Source organism: Physella acuta, unplaced genomic scaffold, assembly GCF_028476545.2.
Source record: "Physella acuta isolate Inbredline_101_S28 unplaced genomic scaffold, ASM2847654v3 ptg000532l, whole genome shotgun sequence".
Lineage (NCBI taxonomy): Eukaryota > Metazoa > Mollusca > Gastropoda > Physidae > Physella > Physella acuta.
In genome coordinates, this window is record NW_026732051.1 from 285,404 (window position 1) to 307,776 (window position 22,373).

Genomic DNA, 22,373 nt, shown 5'->3' on the forward strand with positions numbered 1-22,373 from the left:
GACGTCAGAGATGTGACTTAGACACGGGGTGTATTGACGTCAGAGAGGTGACCTAGACATGGTGTATAAGGATATCAGATATGTGGCCTATAATCGGACATCGACGTCATACGTGTGACTTAGACACGTACATCGACGTCAGAGATATTATAACATGGAGCACATTGACTTTGACGTCAGAGATTTGACTTAGACACGATATAGACACGCTAATGACATCTTATTTGAACTAGTTCTAAGCCTAGCCGGATTTCTTGGAACTTGATATTTGTTTTAAAACAAAGACGTTTAGTGTAAAGTTAGTATCATCACATTTTATTTATCAAAGGAATAACATTTTTAATAACTGTGTTTTTGACACTTTCATCTACAAACCCAATTACACATATAAACACACAATAACTATACGAATATACCGGGTAGCATACCTTATTTAACTAAAGATATTCTCTGTGTAGTTTCTTGTGGCAGCAATATATACAGTAAAAATCGTTGTCATTGTACCACTGTGATTCTGCCGTTGTAACCTCCTCCCAACACTATCCCCCCCCCCCCCCCCACACACACCCACAGACACATCAAGGTTTCGCCAAAAAGTTGTCGCCTACACTTCACCCAACTAGAGTAAATAGCTGTGTATATATTCTCTGCAAGCTACCCATAAAACACATAACCTCATATAACCTTAACTTAAAACTCGACCGTTATAGCAGTCTGCAAAAAAAAAAAAAAGATTCTGTAGACGTCTTCAGAAGCTCCTCGGATCGATTACAGATTTTCTGCCCTCGGTAGCGACGGCCGCGTGTAGATAGTATCAGGCGATGAATACACCCAGTCTACGGGGCTGGGGCGCGGGGAGATGGGGGTGAAGGAGGGGGGGGGGTTAACCTCTGAAGAAACATTTATCGACTTATTTTCCCTCTACAGACGTACCCGTGTCTGGTTCCCTAGATTCGATGTACCCTGAGCCCAATCTCCATCTCCCACCCTCCCTTTCCTCTTCCACCCCTCCCCCCCCCTTAACACAGAAGAGACTTAACAGGATAGATAACTCCAGGAAACAACTGCGTCTACACGGCTTTCATATTTCTGTGGCATAGGACAAACAATAACGTCTTCTTCAACTTCAACACACTTTATTGGGTTCTTTTTTTTTCTTTTCTTTTCACAAGGGGAGATAACTAAACATTGCAGTTAGTTCTCACATCACGTTACCGATCCACCCTAGAGCTTATCGGAGTTGTTCCCCCCCCCCCCCCCTTTCTTAAAAGATCCCAGCCTTTACCCATTTTTTTCTCTGGTCGATTCGTAAAAAAATGTGGGGGGGGGGGGGCGATCTTTTTGGATGAAAAAAAAGGGGGAGGGGGGGAATCTATATGGTGAGGGGGGACACAAGCAAGGAACCGAATCATATCCCCCGAGGATGAATAGTGCTCCAAAAACGATGCGTCGGGTTACCGGCCCTTTGATTGCCTTACCATTGATTCGGTATTGTCTTGCTGGGCCAGTGATTACATGCTGTGTACGTGGGGGAGGGGGGGGGGGGTTGGGCCATTTCAGTTGGACAAGATTGGCCAGTTTAGTCGGACATTGGCCATTCAGGTTGAATATTTGGGCTATATGTTCAGACTTTTAGTTTAGTCGGACATTGGTCATTCAGGTTGAATATTTGGGCTATATGTTCAGACTTTAGTCGGACATTGGTCATTCAGGTTGAATATTTGGGCTTTATGTTCAGACTTTTAGTTTAGTCGGACATTGGTCATTCAGGTTGAATATTTGGGCTATATGTTCAGACTTTAGTCGGACATTGGTCATTCAGGTTGAATATTTGGGCTATATGTACAGACTTTTAGTTTAGTCGGACATTGGTCATTCAGGTTGAATATTTGGGCTTTATGTTCAGACTTTTAGTTTAGTCGGACATTGGCCATTCAGGTTGAATATTTGGGCTTTATGTTCAGACTTTTAGTTTAGTCGGACATTGGCCATTCAGGTTGAATATTTGGGCTTTATGTTCAGACTTTAGTTTAGTCGGACATTGGCCATTCAGGTTGAATATTTGGGCTTTATGTTCAGACTTTTAGTTTAGTCGGACATTGGCCATTCAGGTTGAATATTTGGGCTATATGTTCAGACTTTTGTCCCGGTCAGTGTGAAGAGCTTGAATAGTGTAATCGGGTTGTTGTTATTCTAGCCAGGACATTGACTTCTCTCTAGGGAATACAGGCAATACAGTGGGAAAACACACAACGCATTGCGAAAGCTTACAAATCACGATACAAGATAGATATAAGATTGGAATAGGGCTGGTAAGTAGGTCACCAACCAGTTCTACGGCTCAATAAAACCTGCATGAGCCATAGAACTGGTTGGTGACCTATTTACCAGCCCTCCCGAGAACAGAAAATAGACAGAAACAAACTTGGGAAAAAAATAGTTGTAGCGTGAATGTCTGGTACCCAATTTGAAGGAATCGCCTAAAACTGAGAACGGCGAAGAGGTGTGTTTGCGTCCCTATGCTCAACAAAAGTCCACATGAAAATGGTGTTGGTATATTTTAGATAGATATGTTAGCCTTTTAAAACCCGGCTTGGTCAAACCAGCCGATGATAAATTTACTATAAATAGATACACAGCAATGATCAAAGATTATTCTGACCACTCACTCGATTGATTTTCATTTGCGAACATTTTTACATCCCATAACTTTTAGAGAAACAGGTTAAAAAAAAATCATCCCAATAACGCCCACTCGGGCTTTTATCCTTTTGAGCCCTCCCACTCCCCTCGGTCTTTACATAGAGCTAGAACGTATGTTAAATTATAAGGCACCAACGTTTCTGGCAGAAATTGACGGGCAATGGGGTCACTAGAAATTCCCTACACAAAACGCGACGAACTCTCTACACAAAACCTCAAGAAACTCTAAGCCATGTCTGTAATTAGCGGCAAGATTCAGGCAAAAATATGTACCCAGCAAGTCTTCAGTCTGCCGTACCAAAATTACTAGTGCTTATCGGGTCTAACACTGAGACGAGTCGTTTATCACTCCCGTAGCCGCCCACTCCAATGTTCGACTGCTGATGCATTTTTCATTGTCGTGTCAGAAGGAAAATATTTTAAATTATTTTTTCCCCTTGTAAAATAAAACAATTTTTTTCGACGTTGATGGATGGGCTCGGGTGAGTAGCTCCACGTGCCCTCGCGCACTCCCTCGGTATGTGAGGGTGTTTGTTTAAAACACTAAATCTTGTTCGCTGTGGGACGCGCGTAGGCTGAGGGTGTAAGTTTCCTTTAACTCGTTACATTTCAAAATTAACGTAGATGATTGGGTTTTTTTTTTAATGCTTGTAGTGAGCGATGTTTCTTGAAGTGGTGGTCCTATGTCTCTTTTTTAATGATACCACTGGGTTATGTCAAATGGAACCATAACCCTTCAAGGAATGATCCATAACCAATGAAGGAAAGGACCGCAAAGAACTGTATTAGTCAAATCGGTTAGTTTCTATCCTCTTGAAGTTAATTTAAAGTTATAAATGCAGGATCAATACAACCGTGTCTTTACGCTGTTAGTGAGTTTATCTCTAATTGTTACCTGACAAGTTTGGGGAAGTAGCGAATGCTGCTCATCGTACTGTCCACATAATCCATTTATGCTTGACCTCCCTCCATATAAAATAATCCTCGAATTTAGTTTAGGCATATTATAGATTTCATTAAAAATAAACATCAACAAATGACATTTTAAAATCTCAGATCAAAACCAAGCCTACAAAAACCATTAAAAGATTCAGAAATTATTTCCCCTTAATTTTCGAAAAAAAATTGACTTCTGTCCCCTGTTGCAATTAATTCCCACTAATAACCGTGGCGCTTATCTCCCCCTGAAATGACGAGCCTTCAAATGTGATGACGCGACGACCGATTACCTTTCGGCGAGATAAGACGAGAGTTGAGCAACCCGGATCCGAGTTGCGTTTGTCACTTTTGGCAGCCGATGTTTACCGGCCGAGCCGGCAGACGTGAGGATCATAATATCGTAAATCAGACGGTCGTTTGCTGCCGGCTCGGTACAAGCAGAACACGGGAGATAATTTCATTAATTTTTTAAAAGGAAAAAAAAAGGGGGGGGGGGGTGTTAATGGCCAGGATTTAACGAAACCTAATATTCACTGATTTTAAAACAAATCTTGAAATGACATAACAGGAAATACAATAAATGACAAAGTACGGTGATGCGTTCAATGGAAGGCATGTGGTCGAGACGTCAAACTGGTTTTGTTATTACATTTTAATATTTTAACTTATAGACTAAGTTGGTTTCAAAATAAACGTGTTGGTGTTTAGTACCGTACAACGATAAACGTTATTCAGCTGTGGTCCTTATTAACTAGGGACGACGGATGATGAATATTTAAAAAAAAAAAGTAAAAAAATAAAAAAGCAATGTGAAATAATGTTTACAGGATTAGCGTAAAATTAAAAAAATCAGATTGTTCGTTCACGTACATCTCTAGAAAAAAAAATATTGGTTTGGAGCATTGTGAAGATTAATGCCATGCATTTATTAAGGGCGCCACTATATGTAATTGTGACATATTGCAAATATTAGGGCCATGCAATTATTTAAGGCGCCACTATATGTAATTGTAACATTGCAAATATTAGGGCCATGCAATTATTAAGGGCCCCTGCATATATAATTGAGACTTTGCAAATATTAGGGCCATTCAATTGTGTAAGGCGCCACTATATGTAATTGTAACATTGCAAATATTAGGGCCATGCAATTATTAATTGTGGAGTTTAGCTCAACAAACACTCGTGTGTCGCCCTTAGACTTAAACAAGGTCATGACCTATCAGTTACCGTTTCACTCTAGCGCCCCCCCCCCCAACTCCGCAGTCCCACCATAATCATTATCCCCGTCTGAGCAGCTCTCATGAAACCGGAGATGACGTATTCCATCGATAATCTACTGGTTCAGTTTTAATACCTAATAACTCGCGATTCGTCAGCCCTCGATTAAGCCCGGGTGTATTACATGTCCATTAACCGGAGCTCTCGAGGCTGTCATTTTATGTACTCATCCCGCTGAAGAGCTCTTTTCAAATGGATCGAATGGCGCGGGAAGACGTCATTGTGTCAATCGTCTGCTGTCATGCAGCGGATCATGCCACGTCCTGTTACCTGTGACCTCTACATCTTTACCTTTTTTATTTATTCTACCTGCAGCCCTTGAGTAGGCTATCATCCTGTAAAAAGAAAAAAAAAACCTGATTGATTCACCATCGTTCATTTTTCTTAGTCGCCTAGGGCTCGGTAAAGTGTTTTTAGATCTCGCTCTCTCGTCTTTTTATACTCCCAGCGTAACCCCCCCCCCCCCCCCCTTACTGTTTGGTTATATTTGAGTATTAGTTAAACAAACGACACTATAGGGAGCCAAACACAGCATAATGTTGAGCCCTGTGTGGCGTGTTGGGGTCCAAACACACAGGCTTGTATAGCGTGTTTGTGACACTTTAACTCTGAGCCAAACACAGCGTCTTGTCACTACACTCGGCAAAGCTCGGTATTTGTCGTCGTAGCTAGGTTAGTCAAATTACCTGTTTGAGGCTTGCAATTTATTTTGGTAAAATGTGTTTGTTTAGCTGGTCAGTGGCTGGTCATCATCACCACTCATGTTGACCACTTGTGGAGCTTAAGGACGCAACCAGCCTTCTCCAATATACTCGGTTTTTTTGTGGCCATTTGTAAGCTTAGCTTACAAATGATATTTTCGAAATTTGTTTTTGGGTTACCTACTTTCTTCTTTCAATGGGGATTCCAATTTAAGCAAGTCTTGTGATGTTATTTGCTTCCGGCTTCGTCTAATAGACTTAAATGGAGAACTCAAAAGGTTAAAACACAGAACTTTTCTTGGTGCGGCGAGTACCCGAACTCGAACCAACCACAGAATCGGCGTGCTCGGGTCGGTAAAACTCATGGTTGCTAAACCGAAAAGTCCCGAGTTTGAACCCCGGGGTAGATGAGGCTCGATGTCTATGGACAGCAACCCATCTAGATGATAAAAGTAAAATAAAAAATAAAAATAAACAACCGCCTTGTAGTTGTTCTTGGTTGGACAAAGGCTATGTAATGAAATCCAGAGAGAAAAGCAGACTGAAATTTGAGTAAGTCTATATAGCGTATAACAAGTTGACTCGTAATACTTAAATGTGTTAGAGTCATGTCCAACATTACAATAAAAAACGAAGAAGAAGAAAAGAATCAACCACACGACCACCTCTCCTATATCCTACCTGTCCTTGACTAGGCGTAGTCCAATCACCTGGAGATTAGTGAAGCACTTTTCTAATCTGTGGTGTTAAGATTCTTATCACCGGCGACTTGACCAGATGACCCATTGAGCGACACTTAACATTCTGATTGTTGTTCAGTATATCTAATCAGATCTTCTGAAGGTTGTTCTAGATAACAACAGCACATTCCAGTTTAGTTGAATGATCTGTCAAACTTATTTTTGTTTATTAAAACAAATCTTCTAAAAGGGAATGTTTGTTTGACTTGGGCTATTTAAGAATAGAAACACAATCCGTAGAATGTTTTTTTTTCTCTCAGGTAAGTCCCAGGTAAAAATCTACCTGACGGCTGCACCTTTAGAACCACTTGAGGTGCAGTGGGGGCCCCCAGAGGCCTACCTGCACCGCTTGACTCGGATTTCCTGTTTGTTTAAATTAGGCAGGGGGCGCGACTCCTCCAGTCTTGGGCTACCCCTCGTCTTTACCGGGTCGGCTGTCCGGGAACAAGGTTAATTCAGATTTATTCAACACACTGAACAAAAAAAAAATATTTTTTTTTAAATCGGATAATAATTTCGGACGAGATGGTCAAGCTGACCTTTGTGGTTAATGCAACCAGGACATTTGAGAATCCAATTAACTTAATGTAACAAAACGACGAGAAATTCAAGTTAATTAAACTCCCAGCTTGAAAAAAAACTGGTCTAAAGACGAACATTCATTTAGCCCAGCCCCTACTTTCTTCTCCACTGACGTCGGGAATAAATAAAGGAAGAAAATCCCATTTATCTAAAGGGAGATGATTTAAACAAATGTCAGGAGTTTCGTCCCTTTTTAAGATTATAAATGTTCTCTCCTTCTTTTCAGTTAATTAATATTGCCTTTTACTGCAGGTGTGCTAGTCAGGTGGGATGTGCCCTGTATATACCTGCCTGTATAGGAATATATGTATATATATATATATATATATATATATATATATATATATATATATATATATATATATATAATCTTTTGAAGTTAGTTCCCATGCCTTAAATTTAGCAGTGAGTCACTGGGCGATAACTCCAAATGGACTGCCTCATTGTCACGAGAAAAATGCCCCGCGATCTGCAGATAAAATAACGGCGCAATCAGCTGTTGAGCGGCTGTCGAGTGCTATCAGAGCGGGTTGTATTTTGCCAGCCAGTCTGCCGAGGTCACAGGTTGCAGCGGCTGGAACATTCTCGTACATGTGGCACACACAGTGGGGGGGGGGGGGGAGGGGGGCACGCAGTGGGGGTCCCACGGCCCACTCGGACAGTCGTTTCGGTTGAGTTCGTCGTCACTTTATAACCAACAGCTGCTGTAGACGAATTCACGTTGAGAGTTTGTTTCAGTTTGGCATTGAGCCAGTCATTTAGTCAGTCTATCTCTCGGCTTATATGTCTGCTTGATTTCATGTCTGTCTCACTGAAATACAGCATGTCTGTCTGCCTGTCTGTTTGTCAGCCACTCTGCCTACTTCTCTGTCTGTCTATCTGACTACATCTGTCTCTGAATAGCAGCCTCCATGCCTATCTGTCTGTCTACTACTTCTCTATCTGCCTGTCTGCCAACGAGTCTGTCTGCCCGTTCTGCCCCCTATTCTGTATGCCTATTCTGCCCTGTGTATATTTTATCCCCCCCCACCCGCTCCCCCCAGACTGACACTTTCCCAGAAATGATGTTTAAATTGTTATTTTTAAAAACTACCCAGCACTTAAGCCCCCTCGCTGAAAGCTCGCGTTATCTCCACATCGTGCTCGTTAAAGTCTCTTGCTATACTCCACTATACTGAAATGATAACCCTGGGCTTTTAATGCGACCTAAAACGTTTGTTTTAACGTTGAATGCTATCCCTTAAAGTAAGTAGAAACACAACGGGGGAAGTGGCCTTTATCTTCGCCAAGAGTGGGGAAGACTTAAAATAGTCTTTAATGAAATCATCGTGCCTGTTATTTATGTATAAAAATATATTCAAAATGTCATTTATGTTTTAAGTAAACACTGTATATAAACAACACTCTTACATCTTGTCTTCCATTTTTCACATTTAGGCACTTCTCTAACCCACCTTCCTGTTAAAAAAAAAGCTCGTATGAAAAAAATCCCACAAATAAATGTTTCAGAACTCGTAACCCCCTCGGCGTCGAAAGGTTCTTTTTATCGCCATTTAATCCCTTTTGTGTGTTGTGTTTTTATTTCATAGTTACTTCCCATGATAAGGAGTGAACCGTAAAAGAATTCAGTCTGTTCTTTTAGAGCTCTTGTCTACTGTAAGGTAGGAAGAGCCGCTTTAACTCTTTCAGTGAACTGTCAACAGTAACAGTATCCTCATATTTTACAGGCCCTAGTGGAATTTTAAAAAATCTTTTTTTTTCAAAAGGTGGTTGGGCAACGCAATATCGAATAGACTGTTTTACTGTCATACTTTTTCTTATAGTAATTGTTAGGGTCAATGTCAGGATATGAATGAGGTCAAGGCTGCGATAAGAGTAAAGGTTAAGGCTAAAGTAAGGATTGAGGGATAGGGTTAAGACTAGATTTAGGCTCATGGTCAAGATAAGAGCTAAGGCATGACTGCGAAAGTGTGACGATAATAAAAACAATGTTATTACAAGTTCGCCTTATTCATTAAAAAACATTCAATATATATTGCTTGTATAGAGCAGTTTTATCAGTGTTTTTTTTCTGCCTGCTGAAGATGATCCCATGTGCACCGCCATTCAGGACATCATTTTCTTAATGTCCTCTTGCAGGAGAAGAGCGCTCTGGTTGCGTGTTCAGCATTCTCTCCCCCTGAATGCGCCCATGTTTTCATAGATATTGAAGTGTCCGCTGTCCGTCTATCTATCAACATGTAGGGAACTCAACGTGTTTCCTTTTAGCTGATTATTTTCTTTCCTCCCGAGGGTGTGGTTTTTTTTTTTATGAGTAGATTTCCTAAAGAAAATATGTTTGGTCATTAAATGTGGTAACTGCGTGTCTTTAAACACAATTTTTAGCGGGTTTAACACTGACATGTAACACAGCATCATGCAAACACTGGACGTCAACACCATCATTTAATAAAACCTTTTTGCTTCCACCACTTCCGTTACTGCTAAGTACATGAACAAAAAAATGGCGCCATAATTTGAGATATCATTATTGTAAGAGTTATTACTCCGCTATTTACGCAGCGCCGCCCATACGCGATATCACCCCCACCTCACTATACAGCATGACACTACACTCCACCCTTACTCAACGACACTCCATCCTACTCATTGACACTCCACCCTTACCTAACGACACTCTACCACACAGCTACCACATGAAACTACTCTCCGCCACCCCTACCTAAAGCCACTCCACCCCTATCTAACGACACTCCACCCCTATCTAAAGACACTCCGCCCCTACCTTATGAGACTCTACCCCTATCTAAGGATACTCCGGCCCTACCTAATGATACTCTACCCCTACCTAAGGATACTCCAGCCCTACCTAATGATACTCTACCCCTACCTAAGGATACTCCAGCCCTACCTAATGATACTCTACCCTTACCTAATGATACTCTACCTCATCACTACCCCTTGAAACAACACTCCAGCCCTACCTAACGACACTTCATCCTTACCTATTACACTCCACCACGTCACTAACTCATTACCATCCGTCCATTATCTCAACAAAAACAACTCCCCGCGCCATAAAGTTACCACACGCCCTGTACAACTACCCAAGTACACTCGTCCAACCACGACCACATGCCACCACCACCCCCACGTTACACAACCTCACATCTGTATCCTGTTATCGTTTACAATGTTCTTACGTCTTCTTGTCTCGCCAGGTTGCCGAAACATTGTACTCCAACCCCGCCCCCCCCTCCAACAACCCACTTTATTTTCTTTGTCACTTCTACCACCACCCCCCATGCCCACTTCAGTTGTTTTGCTTGTATGTGTTTCAATCTGTTTTGTTTAGCTAGAAAATCTGGCACTCTTCTGTAAGACGACGCCTTGTGAACAGACAACACCCCTGGATCACAATGCCCCCCCCCCCAACACCCCCCGGCTCACATTGTCCCCCGCCCCCGGCTTGTATTACCCCCATCCCCCTCTCTGCTCTTTGAAGCTATTTCTCAGCTACACAGAGAGAGCTGGAATTTTCTTCAAAACCTTATCTGCATTTCAGTCTCGGGGCGCGGGGCGTCGCGCATACCCGGGCGCCGACTTGATGCCACTAAGCCAGGCGGGGGTGACAAGTCTCCCCTAGATCTGTCCATTGCTCGGGGAATTCCGACCTCTATTTTGTGTCACGTTCAGCCGGCAGGAATTCCCCGGCACCAGCACGTGCATGAAGGGGGGGTGGGGGTGAGGTGGGGGTGGGTGGGTGCCACGTCGTGCCCCGACCCCGGGGAGCTGTCACGATCGTGCACGTGAAACGTTTAGCCTCGTTTCTGCTTTTCCCACGAGCCGAGAGCCACCTTTTGCATTGTCCAGATTTTTCTTCGGGTGCTGAGATTGCTTGAAGGTGGTGGCTGCCAGGTCTGGTCAAGTCTACCATTGGTCATTCCTGTGGCTTGGTGGAGCGAGACGGTCAGAAGCCAAGAGTCTGGAACTAAGATGATTCACTAATGTAGTTAGAGGAACAAAAGCATGGCCAGGGGAGTGAACACCTTCCCCTGGACGCCTTTATCTGTTAATTCTACTTTCCCACACAAACTACTCACCCCCCCCCCTCCCCCAATCTTTGTAGAAAATGTAAGCCTATCACAAATTAATAAATCATGTGTTTTTTAAATTAAATATTTCACATACGTTGTTTTGTTCATGGCATTGTTTAAATTGTTTATGAGTATAGCTATGGGGAAAAATCCCTGGATGGTAATAGAGGCCCAGCCCCCCCCCCTACCCGACTAAATTAGAAACATTGTTAAGTATATAATTTTAAAACGATCAATTATAACTATACGTATTATTTGACCCACATATTCTGAGTTTTTTAAATTTTGTTTTGTGATTGTATTATTGTAAGATAATTTTTTTAGGAACAAAAATAACTTTATTTTTTACTTAGAAAAATGTATCGACGTGTAAAGATATTTTAGACAAGGTTCTCAAATTCTTCACTAGCGAACTTGAAAATCTGGTTTAGTGTAGCACCGTACAGTAGCCCGCCCTTACTCTTCACAGGCCTGAGAACCGCCGACTCGACTAAAAAATGTCACCCATTAACATTTTAACCCAATTAAGATAATTATTTTATTGACTCGACTCTGGTCTCATAACACCTCATCAACTGTCACGTTTAATAAAAACAATTTAGGCCGCGCCAGTCATAATTTGTATTGCTCTGATGGAGGGGGGGGGGGGTGTTAAAACAAAGTCTGGTCTTGAATGGGGTTGTGCGAAGTGTTTTATTTACTGGGGCGGACGACGTTGGGGGATAAAAGGAGAAAGTAAAGTTCCCTTTTAGAACCTGACAGTCTATAGGGCAAATGAAGTAGAGTTCACCTGTTTCCATGACCTCGGCATATAAAGGGATATTGTGGTCAGCACTATGCCCAGCCGCCTTTACTTTCCCTAACGTAAGTTAGAATACCTATCAAAGCTGGGTGGACTCAAAGCGTTCGAACTCGAGACATTCGGGTTAGCAGTTAGCTGTCTAGCGCGCTACCGATATGCCAAACAGTCCTGGAAATATCTAGAAAAATGTTTTGAAAATATTGACGCATTTTAAAATGATAATTCGAAGAAAAAATAATGAGAACAGAAAAAAATTAAGGAAATATATTTTGAATTCTAATTTTTTAGACGGAGCTTTTATTAACTCCATTCTTAAACATAAGTTCCACGTTAAGCTGCACTCTAAAATATTAAGCTCCACTCTTTAACATACCATCTAAGCTCCAATCATAAACATAGACTCTTCTCTAAGCTCCACTCTAAAACTTTAGCACCTCGCTAAACTGCACTAAAACATTGTCTCATCTATAACCTGCACTCTAAAACATTAACTACACGCTAAGCTCCACGCTAATACATAAATCCCTTCTAAGCTCCACTCTAAAACATAGCTGCATCGTAAGCTGCACTTTAAACGCTAAGCTCCACTCTAAAACATTAGCTCCACTCTAAGCTCCACGCTAATACATAGGATCCTTTCTAAGCTGCACTTTAAACGCTAAGCTCCACTCTAAAACATTAGCTCCACTCTAAGCTCCAAACACCCCCTCTCTATTTTGCCCCTCCCAGACTGCTAAAAGCCCCTTAATATTTCCCCGTCCCCTGGATCATTAGTGACCCCCCCAGGGTCATTAGTGACCCCCCCCCCCTGACAGCTTCAATTTCTCACCCCTGTCGGTCAGCATTAGTGCACGGGCTAGCCCTTACCCACACATGTGTGTGGAAGATAAGTGTGTGTGTATGTGTGGGGGGTGGGGGGGTGGAGCGGTAGTTTAGACTGCATCTAATGAGATTCCTGTTCGAACCTCTTCACTCGACCAGCTGCCACCAACCTCTCGACGCCAGACTCTGACTCAGTTCGGTGATGTATACCTGCATGACCCACTTACCTGCGCTTGAGGTGCGACCATGAAATTAATTACCCGACAATAAAACCTTTCCCAGCAATACATTTCTTTCGTTTATTTAGCCTACTTCAAACACACCACCTTCCCCCCTGCCCATTCGACTATATATCATATTTCTATTTAATAATTTTATTTAAAAAAAAACACCCTTATGCCAACTAATTATTTTGGGAGGATCAGAAGAGGAATGTTAACTATGTTAAAATAATTAATAAGTTAAGAGTTAGTTTTTCTTCGCGTTATGAATTTTATTTCTGTGTGTAAAAACATCAAACAATGCACATATAAATAGGGCTGAATTTTATACTAATGCAGGTCACTCTCTTACAAGAACGTGTTTGTTGTATTTCGTTTTGCTGATTTAATTTTAAAAGTTGGTCCGATCTGTTTGTTGGTTAATTAAATTTAGATTTTTTACCGATTTTACATCTTGATTTGCTCCGTTGGGCTTTGTACAAACATATGTGCTCGTTCAACATTGTAGCCTTTTTTTTAGTATTTAGAACCTTAAACGAAAGTCTTGAACTGGCTGTGTCCCTCAAGTAGTGAACTACAGCCCACAGATAGTCAACTAGGGCTTTTTCTCATGTATATCAAGTAATTAGGACCTTAACTATGTAGTGACCTGTGCTGTATATCAACCGGCTGGATACCATTTAGCTGTACTCCAACCGGTTAAATACCATTTAGCTGTACTCCAACCGGTTAAATACCATTTAGATGTATTCCAATCGGCTCTATTCCAATCGGCTCTATTCCAACCGTCTCTATTTAAACCCGCTCTATTCCAACCGGCTCTATTCCAAAAGGCTTGATACCAACCGACTGGATACAAACCAGCTGTATTACCTACAGGTTAACACCAACTAGCCCATACAGCCGGTTTTATACCAACCACCTGTAAACGCTACATGTTGCCACAGTTAAACTACGATGTATAAAACTTGACCCAGCGCTGACCCACATTTTTGTTCTCCGGATTTTATTTTTCTCTCTATTATTGTCAACTCGCCCATCCAAAATTTAATTGCTAAAATCTTTTTTTCTCCCCTGCGCGTCATCTTTGTTCGGGAATTCCCAATCCCAGTCAAATCGAGTTATCTCGTGTAGATTGTTTCTTGTGTTGGGTCATCTCCCTCGAGGCCGCGACGAGCAAAAACACAATTTTTACCCAGGCGAGAAAACGTTAAAATATCCAGCTAAAACCGTTGCGACCATTTTCATTATTAACCTCTTTTTGTATGAGCGGCGCTATGAAGCCGTCAGCAAACGAAAATGTGAAGATGTTAGACGCAGAACGTCAACAGAAAAAAAAAAAGCTATTACGAGACTGAAGATAAATATATTTTTTTTGTGTGCGTATATGCGCGTGGCTATCTCGTTTCACGTGCTGCCGTCTCGTGCTCCGAGATTAGATTTGGACGAGGGTTGCGCTGACTGCTGATTGCGATGTAATTGGGTCACATGTCGTTTCATTCGACTCCATGCATAAACACAACAATTTTATCTCTTTCTCCCCCCCCCCCCCACGTTTAAAAGATAATTTCTAAACTTTTATTATTGATTAGACAAATCAACTTATAGGTATTGTCGAAAGCTATACTTTAATCATATTCCTAACCCTTCGCAAAAACGGTGATCGGGAAGATACGGAACGGAAAACTGCGCGCAAAAATAAAAAGTGCGCAATGGCATTTTTATTTTCTTAAATCGAGCATTTATAGACATTAACAAAGAATCGCCAGATGTACATTGTAGCATAATAAAACATTTTTTTTCCACGAAATAGGAAACAAATTAAAGATAAATAGGTATAATTAGTTTGTATTTGCCCTTATTTTCTGTCTGCGCATTTTTTCTTTAGCGCATTTTTCTCAATTTCTGGGTACAGATCACAAAAACAGATCCATATTTAAAAAGTGCCCAAATCCAGAACAATATTCGTTGACTTAAACCTTAGCTTAAAAATATCATCAGTGATCCCGGCTTATAATTATTTTGATACTCGGCTAGTCGATATAATAACCTCCGAATAATTCATCGATACAGAATATATTTACAGTATCAATCACCAAATCTCCATATCAATATCTATGTTAGCCGAATCGATACAATAACCTCCAAATAATTCATCGATACAAAATATATTTACAGTATCAATCACCAAATCTCTATATCAATTGCTATGTTACCTGAGAACTCAGTAGTTTGATACTAAATTATTCCTAATTATTTATGCAGCATGATTTGTTTATCCATGGATCAAAGTAATCCATAAGGCGTTATCCGCGTTATTCTGCTGATCCTAATGGACGTTATCCGTTAGATCTAACCCCCCCCCCCCACACACACACACACAGATACACACACCGCCTCTGTAAAAAAAAAACCTTAAAATTTCACTGCGCAATAACCAGTCACCTGGTCTATAAATAGCTCCAATCTGAAATGAAAATCACCAGCCGTTAAACCGTTAAGTCACACCTGGCGTTACTTACAGATTCAGAAAGCCCGGGGGGCAGTTCGAGAAACTCCCCACTGTGGAGGCGGCCTTACACCCTGCACGATTTGCTTATTTAATGTCATGGGGGGGGGGGGGGGGGGGTGACCTGTGTGAGCAGTCAGGCAGGGGGGGCTGGCGTGTGAGAGCAGGGGGTGTTTGTACTGTAAACACGCTGTTGTTTGATGTAGCCTCGTTCTCATCTACGGCGCCGTGATGATAAACTCGGGGTTTTTGAAAAGGCCGCCTTGTACTGCCTGTGTAGGTCGGGGGTAACTTTAAACCCTTTAAAATAACATCCAGCTGAAATGGTAAACTTCAATTAACCATAGGCTCCATAGTCCAGGTCTGGAAGGTTTTGGGGCTTGTGGAAACAAGAGGAACTGTGTTTAGAGGATTAGTGGGATAGAGTGGTCTTGTGGTAGAGCAATTGTCCAGTTTCTGAGTCCAGCCAGCTGTATTGGGTACCTGTCATCAAACGGGAGAGGGGGGTGGGTGGGCTGACATGCGTATGATGTCCGTCGAAGTAGACAAATTCTTCTTAGTCTGCCCAGGTTTTTTTAGGCCTTTCTCCTGGAATCTCGAACACCCCCCCCCCCTCCCCCCCCCCCCCCCACACACACCGGACGAAATAAATTAAAAAAAAAATAATGTATACAGAAAATACTTTAACCATTGATTGTCTATCCCCAATCCAAAAAAAAATTCTAGTACGTTCCCGCCTCTCCTCTAGACAAAGATGCATGAAAGAAACCCTGAGTGACTCCTACGTGAAATTCAAGAATACTTTATTTTAATTTTTATAAACAGTTAGTTCGTCTATACAGTATTTTCTTATAAACGTTGTCTTTTATCTCAGTAGAAAAAAAAACAGGATAAAAGCGCTTTTATAATCTCCTTACATCTTAATTAATTAGCTATAGCCGATGTTTATCTTTCAAGGAATTTCCAAGTTTTATTTTTAAACTGCTAACTGTAACTTCGAAGCCTGTGATCGTATTTGCATGGCAATGTTTTTTTTTTTTTAAACCATAAAAATAGAATAATGGAAAAACCCGATGTCTAAAGCAATCTCGCACACAACTATCCCGAGGGCACTTTATAAAGTAAATATCTTTGGTTGTTGGAATGGGAGGCGAGGTCCGTTGTATACATTCACTGTAGCTTCAAGTACAAACTTTGATTTTTCGAAATCTTACAACATTCATGTACACACAGTGAGGTTTCACATTCACATACTTGCACTTATGAGTGCTTTAGTATAGAGACACACACATTCCTCATACAAATATTGAGTGTGACAGATTTATATGACAGCACTTCATGTGTATTGATAGTAACGTGAATGTATTTTATTTTAATAATTTGGCATAAATGATTCATATATGTTGAAAAGAGATTAACATTTTTATTTTAAAATGTGTGGACTAATTATGTTGTAATTTAATCATTTATTGTATGATATATTATTTGATGTCGTTATAAAGTAGATAAGGGTATTGGTCAGTTGCGTATTGATCAGTTATGTATTGGTCAGTTGTGTATTGGTCAGTTATGTGTTGGTCAGTTATGTATTGGTCAGTTATGTATTGGTCAGTTGTACATTGATCAGTTGTATATTGATCAGTTATGTATTGGTCAGTTGTGTATTGGTCAGTTGTGTAATGATCAGTTGTATATTGGTCAGTTGTGTATTGGTCAATTGTGTATTGGTCAGTTGTGTATTTGTCAGTTATGAACTTTTCGCCTGTATTGTGTATATGTCACTCTGCCCTGTATTTACCTATCTGTCCCCCAACCGTCAGTATCTAACGGTCAGTTCCCTCTGTCTTCCCCAGGACCTGGCCGTGTGCGGCAGCAGTCTGACGGCGTTGGCCATCCGGTTCGCAGAGGAGCTGAAGACCCACTTTATTGACGTGCTGGAGAGGTTAGAGGAGCTGTGGATGGTTGCTAGGAACAACGAGAGTTTTTGTTCGGTCAGTACAATATACCAGGGGTGGGGGTGTGGGGGGTGGGGGTTGGTGGGGGTGGGGGAGCTGAAGACCCACTTTATAGACGTGCTGGAGAGGTTAGAGGAGCTGTGGATGGTTGCTAGGAACAACGAGAGTTTTTGTTCGGTCAGTACAATATACCAGGGGTGGGGGTGTGGGGGGTGGGGGTTGGTGGGGGTGGGGGAGCTGAAGACCCACTTTATAGACGTGCTGGAGAGGTTAGAGGAGCTGTGGATGGTTGCTAGGAACAACGAGAGTTTTTGTTCGGTCAGTACAATATACCAGGGGTGGGGGTGTGGGGGGTGGGGGTTGGTGGGGGTGGGGGAGCTGAAGACCCACTTTATAGACGTGCTGGAGAGGTTAGAGGAGCTGTGGATGGTCGCTAGGAACAACGAGAGCTTTTGTTCGGTCAGTAGGATATGCCAGGGGTGGGGGTGTGGGGGTGGGGGAGCTGAAGACCCACTTTATAGACGTGCTGGAGAGGTTAGAGGAGCTGTGGATGGTCGCTAGGAACAACGAGAGCTTTTGTTCGGTCAGTAGGATATGCCAGGGGTGGGGGTGTGGGGGTGGGGGAGCTGAAGACCCACTTTATAGACGTGCTGGAGAGGTTAGAGGAGCTGTGGATGGTGGCTAGGAACAACGAGAGCTTTTGTTCGGTCAGTACGATATACCAGGGGTGGGGGTGGGGGAGCTGAAGACCCACTTTATAGACGTGCTGGAGAGGTTAGAGGAGCTGTGGATGGTCGCTAGGAACAACGAGAGCTTTTGTTCGGTCAGTAGGATATGCCAGGGGTGGGGGTGTGGGGGTGGGGGAGCTGAAGACCCACTTTATAGACGTGCTGGAGAGGTTAGAGGAGCTGTGGATGGTCGCTAGGAACAACGAGAGCTTTTGTTCGGTCAGTACGATATACCAGGGGTGGGGGTGTGGGGGTGGGGGCTACTGGGGGTGGGGATGTGGGGTGGGGGAGCTGAAGACCCACTTTATAGACGTGCCTGTGAGGCTAAAGTTGTGGATGGTCGCAACTGTGTTTTACTTAGATAGGTGTATACGTTACATTAAAACAAAATTGATGTGAAAATGCCGTATCGAGCAGTTTGTTAATATTTTTTAAGGTTAAGGTTAAGCTTTTGGGGGTCAAGGTTATGATATGGATTAATGTAAAGGATTGAGTCAGGGTCAACCTAGGGTTAAGGCCAAGGATAGGATAATGTTACAAGCGGGAAAAAATACCTTCGACTTAGATAAACCATATCGGCTTTGTTACAGATAAACCAGCACATTTTCGTTGTTTGCGTTTAGATTCCCAGCATTAGTGGGGGCGTTATCATAATATGCACTTAAGTTGTGGTTCTGATTTGTGTGCGTGTGTATGGGGTAGACATAGTCATCCAGCCCTTAAACGTATGCGGGTGTTTGTGAATGTGCGTGTGTGTGTGCGGGGGTGGGGGGTATTGATACAAGCTTTTTGAAAAAAAAATGGGTTCTATTTGCCTTTCTCTAGCCATTTACCTATTTTAAAAAGAATTAATTTATAATGCTCTAGCTAATAGTAAACCAAACTGTGAACACCATAGGTCTTATCGCATTTTTAAAATGGTCGACTTCATTTGTTTGTAAACCTTTTTAAATAAGAGGTAGGTTTGTCATCTCATATGCAATGTGTTTTGCAATTTTTGATATGCTTATAAGTCACGCATGTTTTTGGCACGATCTATCGTGGCCTGGTGCTCATGAGATTTAATTGAGAAGCATTGGGCTTCAGCAGTGTGATGTATCTGTATCTAGCTCACGAGTGGTTGTTGTAGTCTCATAGTGTCCGGGATTCCCCTTCTCAGCTAGTAAATTTTGTTAAAACAATTAAACAAAGTCACCTGAGTCATAACTTAAGTCATGCGACATTTTATTTCGCCCAACCAGGTGTTGTTTATATGTGTCTTAAGATTGCCTGCACCCTAATCCTTTTTTTTTTAAATTTATTTTTTTACAATTACCAGCAGCAGATGTGCCGGAGCCCCTCCCGAGGTATCTACGGCGGTTCTCAGTCCCTGCACTACGGGTACCCCGCCCACTACCACCACCACCACCAGCACCTGCTTCACTACCCGGGGAGTCCCAGGAACCAGCCCCCGCCACTCCCCTCATGTCCGCCGGTAAGTTACTCTTTGGTTGGTCTTTGAGGAGGTAACTGTTTCAGGTGAAGTAGAGTTTACCTGTTGGCGTGACCACACCTGAATGAATAACTTAATTATTAGGCTCCAAGTCCATGATGAAAATTAATAAATCTGTACATTAAAAAACTAAAACGCTTTTTTAAGAATGGAAGCAATGTGCTTTATTCTTTGACCAAACTTGTCTTGTTATCCTAAGCCATCTTAAGTGGACTGACTAGTCTATAATTAGTCAAATGATTGGACCGTCTAGTGTCTGGTCAGTCAAATGAGGGGACCGTCTAGTGTGTGGTCAGTCAAATGATTGGACTGTCCAGTGTCTAGTCAGTCAATGAGTGGGCCGTCTAGTGACTTGTCCATCAAATAAGTAGCCTGTCTAGTGTTTGACCAGTTACTAGTCAGTCAAATGATTGGACTATTAAACGTCAGACTAATCGACGTGACCAATTAAGATAACAAATCAGTGAAGTCAAGTCAACATCTGTAACCTGTAAGTGATTCTCTGTATCCTCCCCAGCCCCCCACTATGTCAAGCACCTACATAGACCGCTGCTCCAGCCTACAGACACACCTGGAAGGAGGTCACATGAGGTAAGCCCTGTCTTATCTCTCCCCAGGTAAACTCTGCCAGGTCACATGAGGTAAGCCACGGTCTCTCCCCAGGTACATTCTGCCAGGTGGGCTGGCATCAAACTCGACTAGTCTCAAATAAAAATAACTCGGTTTATTTCTTGAATGATAATCATTTACTTCCCTTTAACATAAACTCCCTTCACGACCAGCTTACTAACTTAACAGACAAACTTTGTGCACCATTGTGTTAATGCTTAACTAAAAAGGAAAGCATCTCCTTGTCTAAAATTATATCTTTTACCACTTAAATAACACCACAATAAGGAAAGCTAAAACAAAATTGCGTCGTCTTCTACAGTCCAGAATGCAGTTTGTATCAAACCCACACAGACCATCATTGGTATACACCACAACATTAGCCCCCCCCCCCCCACTAGTAAAGTACAGTTTATATCCATCCCACACATCATCTTTTCCTTTTTGTGCCCACAACTCATGGGCCACATCTCAAACATACCATCAGTATAGTTGTGCCGCTTTAGACATTGGGTTGAAATTCCCGTTCCTCCATAGAACAAAATATACGATACCCATTAAGGAATACATATTTATATATATATTTTGCACACCCCCCCACCCCCGCCCACAAAATCCTCCTTACGCCTAAAGAAATCCTCCTTACGACACGGACTGATACACCACCAAAGTGAAGCAACAAATCCCCCCTACACCCCTATCACTCCCCCCCCCCCCCTGCTTGTACCCTACAGTTTCTATCCATCTCACTGAGCAAACACTTCAGCTTGTCCCCGTACCGAGATCGATAATCGTTCCCAGTTTTCTCGTGCCATGTTCCCAGTTTTCTCGTCTTTAGAAATCTATGCCATGTTCTCAGTTTTCTCGTCTTTAGAAATCTCTGCCATGTTCCCAGTTTTCTCGTCTTTAGAAATCTCTGCCATGTTCCCAGTTTTCTCGTCTTTAGAAATCTTCTCTGCCATGTTCTCAGTTTTCTCGTCTTTAGAAATCTATGCCATGTTCCCAGTTTTCTCGTCTTTAGAAAACTCTGCCATGTTCCCAGTTTTCTCGTCTTTAGACATCACTGCCATGGTCCCAGTTTTCTCGTCTTTAGAAATTTTCTCTGCAATATCTGTTATCAGTTTTCTCGTCTTTAGAAATCTCTGCCATGTTCCCAGTTTTCTCGTCTTTAGAAATCTCTGCCATGTTCCCAGTTTTCTCGTCTTTAGAAATCTCTGCCATGTTCCCAGTTTTCTCGTCTTTAGAAATCTCTGCCATGTTCCCAGTTTTCTCGTCTTTAGAAATCTCTACCATGTTCCCAGTTTTCTCGTCTTTAGAAATCTCTACCATGTTCCCAGTTTTCTCGTCTTTAGAAATCTATACCATGTTCCCAGTTTTCTCGTCTTTAGAAATCTCTGCCATGTTCCCAGTTTTCTCGTCTTTAGAAATCTCTGCCATGTTCCCAGTTTTCTCGTCTTTAGAAATCTCTGCCATGTTCCCAGTTTTCTCGTCTTAAGAAATCTCTGCCATGTTCCCAGTTTTCTCGTCTTTAGAAATCTCTGCCATGTTCCCATTTTTCTCGTCTTTAGAAATCTCTGCCATGTTCCCAGTTTTCTCGTCTTTAGAAATCTCTGCCATGTTCCCAGTTTTCTCGTCTTTAGAAATCTCTGCCATGTTCCCAGTTTTCTCGTCTTTAGAAATCTCTGCCATGTTCCCATTTTTCTCGTCTTTAGAAATCTCTACCATGTTCCCAGTTTTCTCGTCTTTAGAAATCTCTACCATGTTCCCAGTTTTCTCGTCTTTAGATATCTCTGCCATGTTCTCAGTTTTCTCGTCTTTAGAAATCTCTGCCATGTTCCCAGTTTTCTCGTCTTTAGAAATCTCTGCCATGTTCCCATTTTTCTCGTCTTTAGAAATCTCTGCCATGTTCCCAGTTTTCTCGTCTTTAGAAATCTCTGCCATGTTCCCAGTTTTCTCGTCTTTAGAAATCTCTGCCATGTTCCCATTTTTCTCGTCTTTAGAAATCTCTGCCATGTTCCCATTTTTCTCGTCTTTAGAAATCTCTGCCATGTTCCCAGTTTTCTCGTCTTTAGAAATCTCTGCCATGTTCTCAGTTTTCTTGTCTTTAGAAATCTCTGCCATGTTCTCAGTTTTCTCGTCTTTAGAAATCTCTGCCATGTTCCCAGTTTTCTCGTCTTTAGAAATCTCTGCCA

At 42.0% G+C, this 22,373-nt stretch overlaps 1 protein-coding gene across 1 annotated transcript in view; it reads left to right on the plus strand.

The window, feature by feature from the left end:
* LOC131945225 (sterile alpha motif domain-containing protein 5-like) overlaps window positions 1–20,167 on the plus strand; it is a 52,863-nt gene extending 32,696 nt beyond the window's left edge. Inside the window, exons 2-4 of the mRNA XM_059306263.1 lie at window positions 17,251–17,388; window positions 19,399–19,554; window positions 20,090–20,167. Of these exons, the coding sequence (XP_059162246.1) occupies window positions 17,251–17,388; window positions 19,399–19,554; window positions 20,090–20,167 (372 nt within the window). The remainder of the gene's footprint in view (window positions 1–17,250; window positions 17,389–19,398; window positions 19,555–20,089) is intronic.
* Window positions 20,168–22,373: the final 2,206 nt, after the last annotated feature.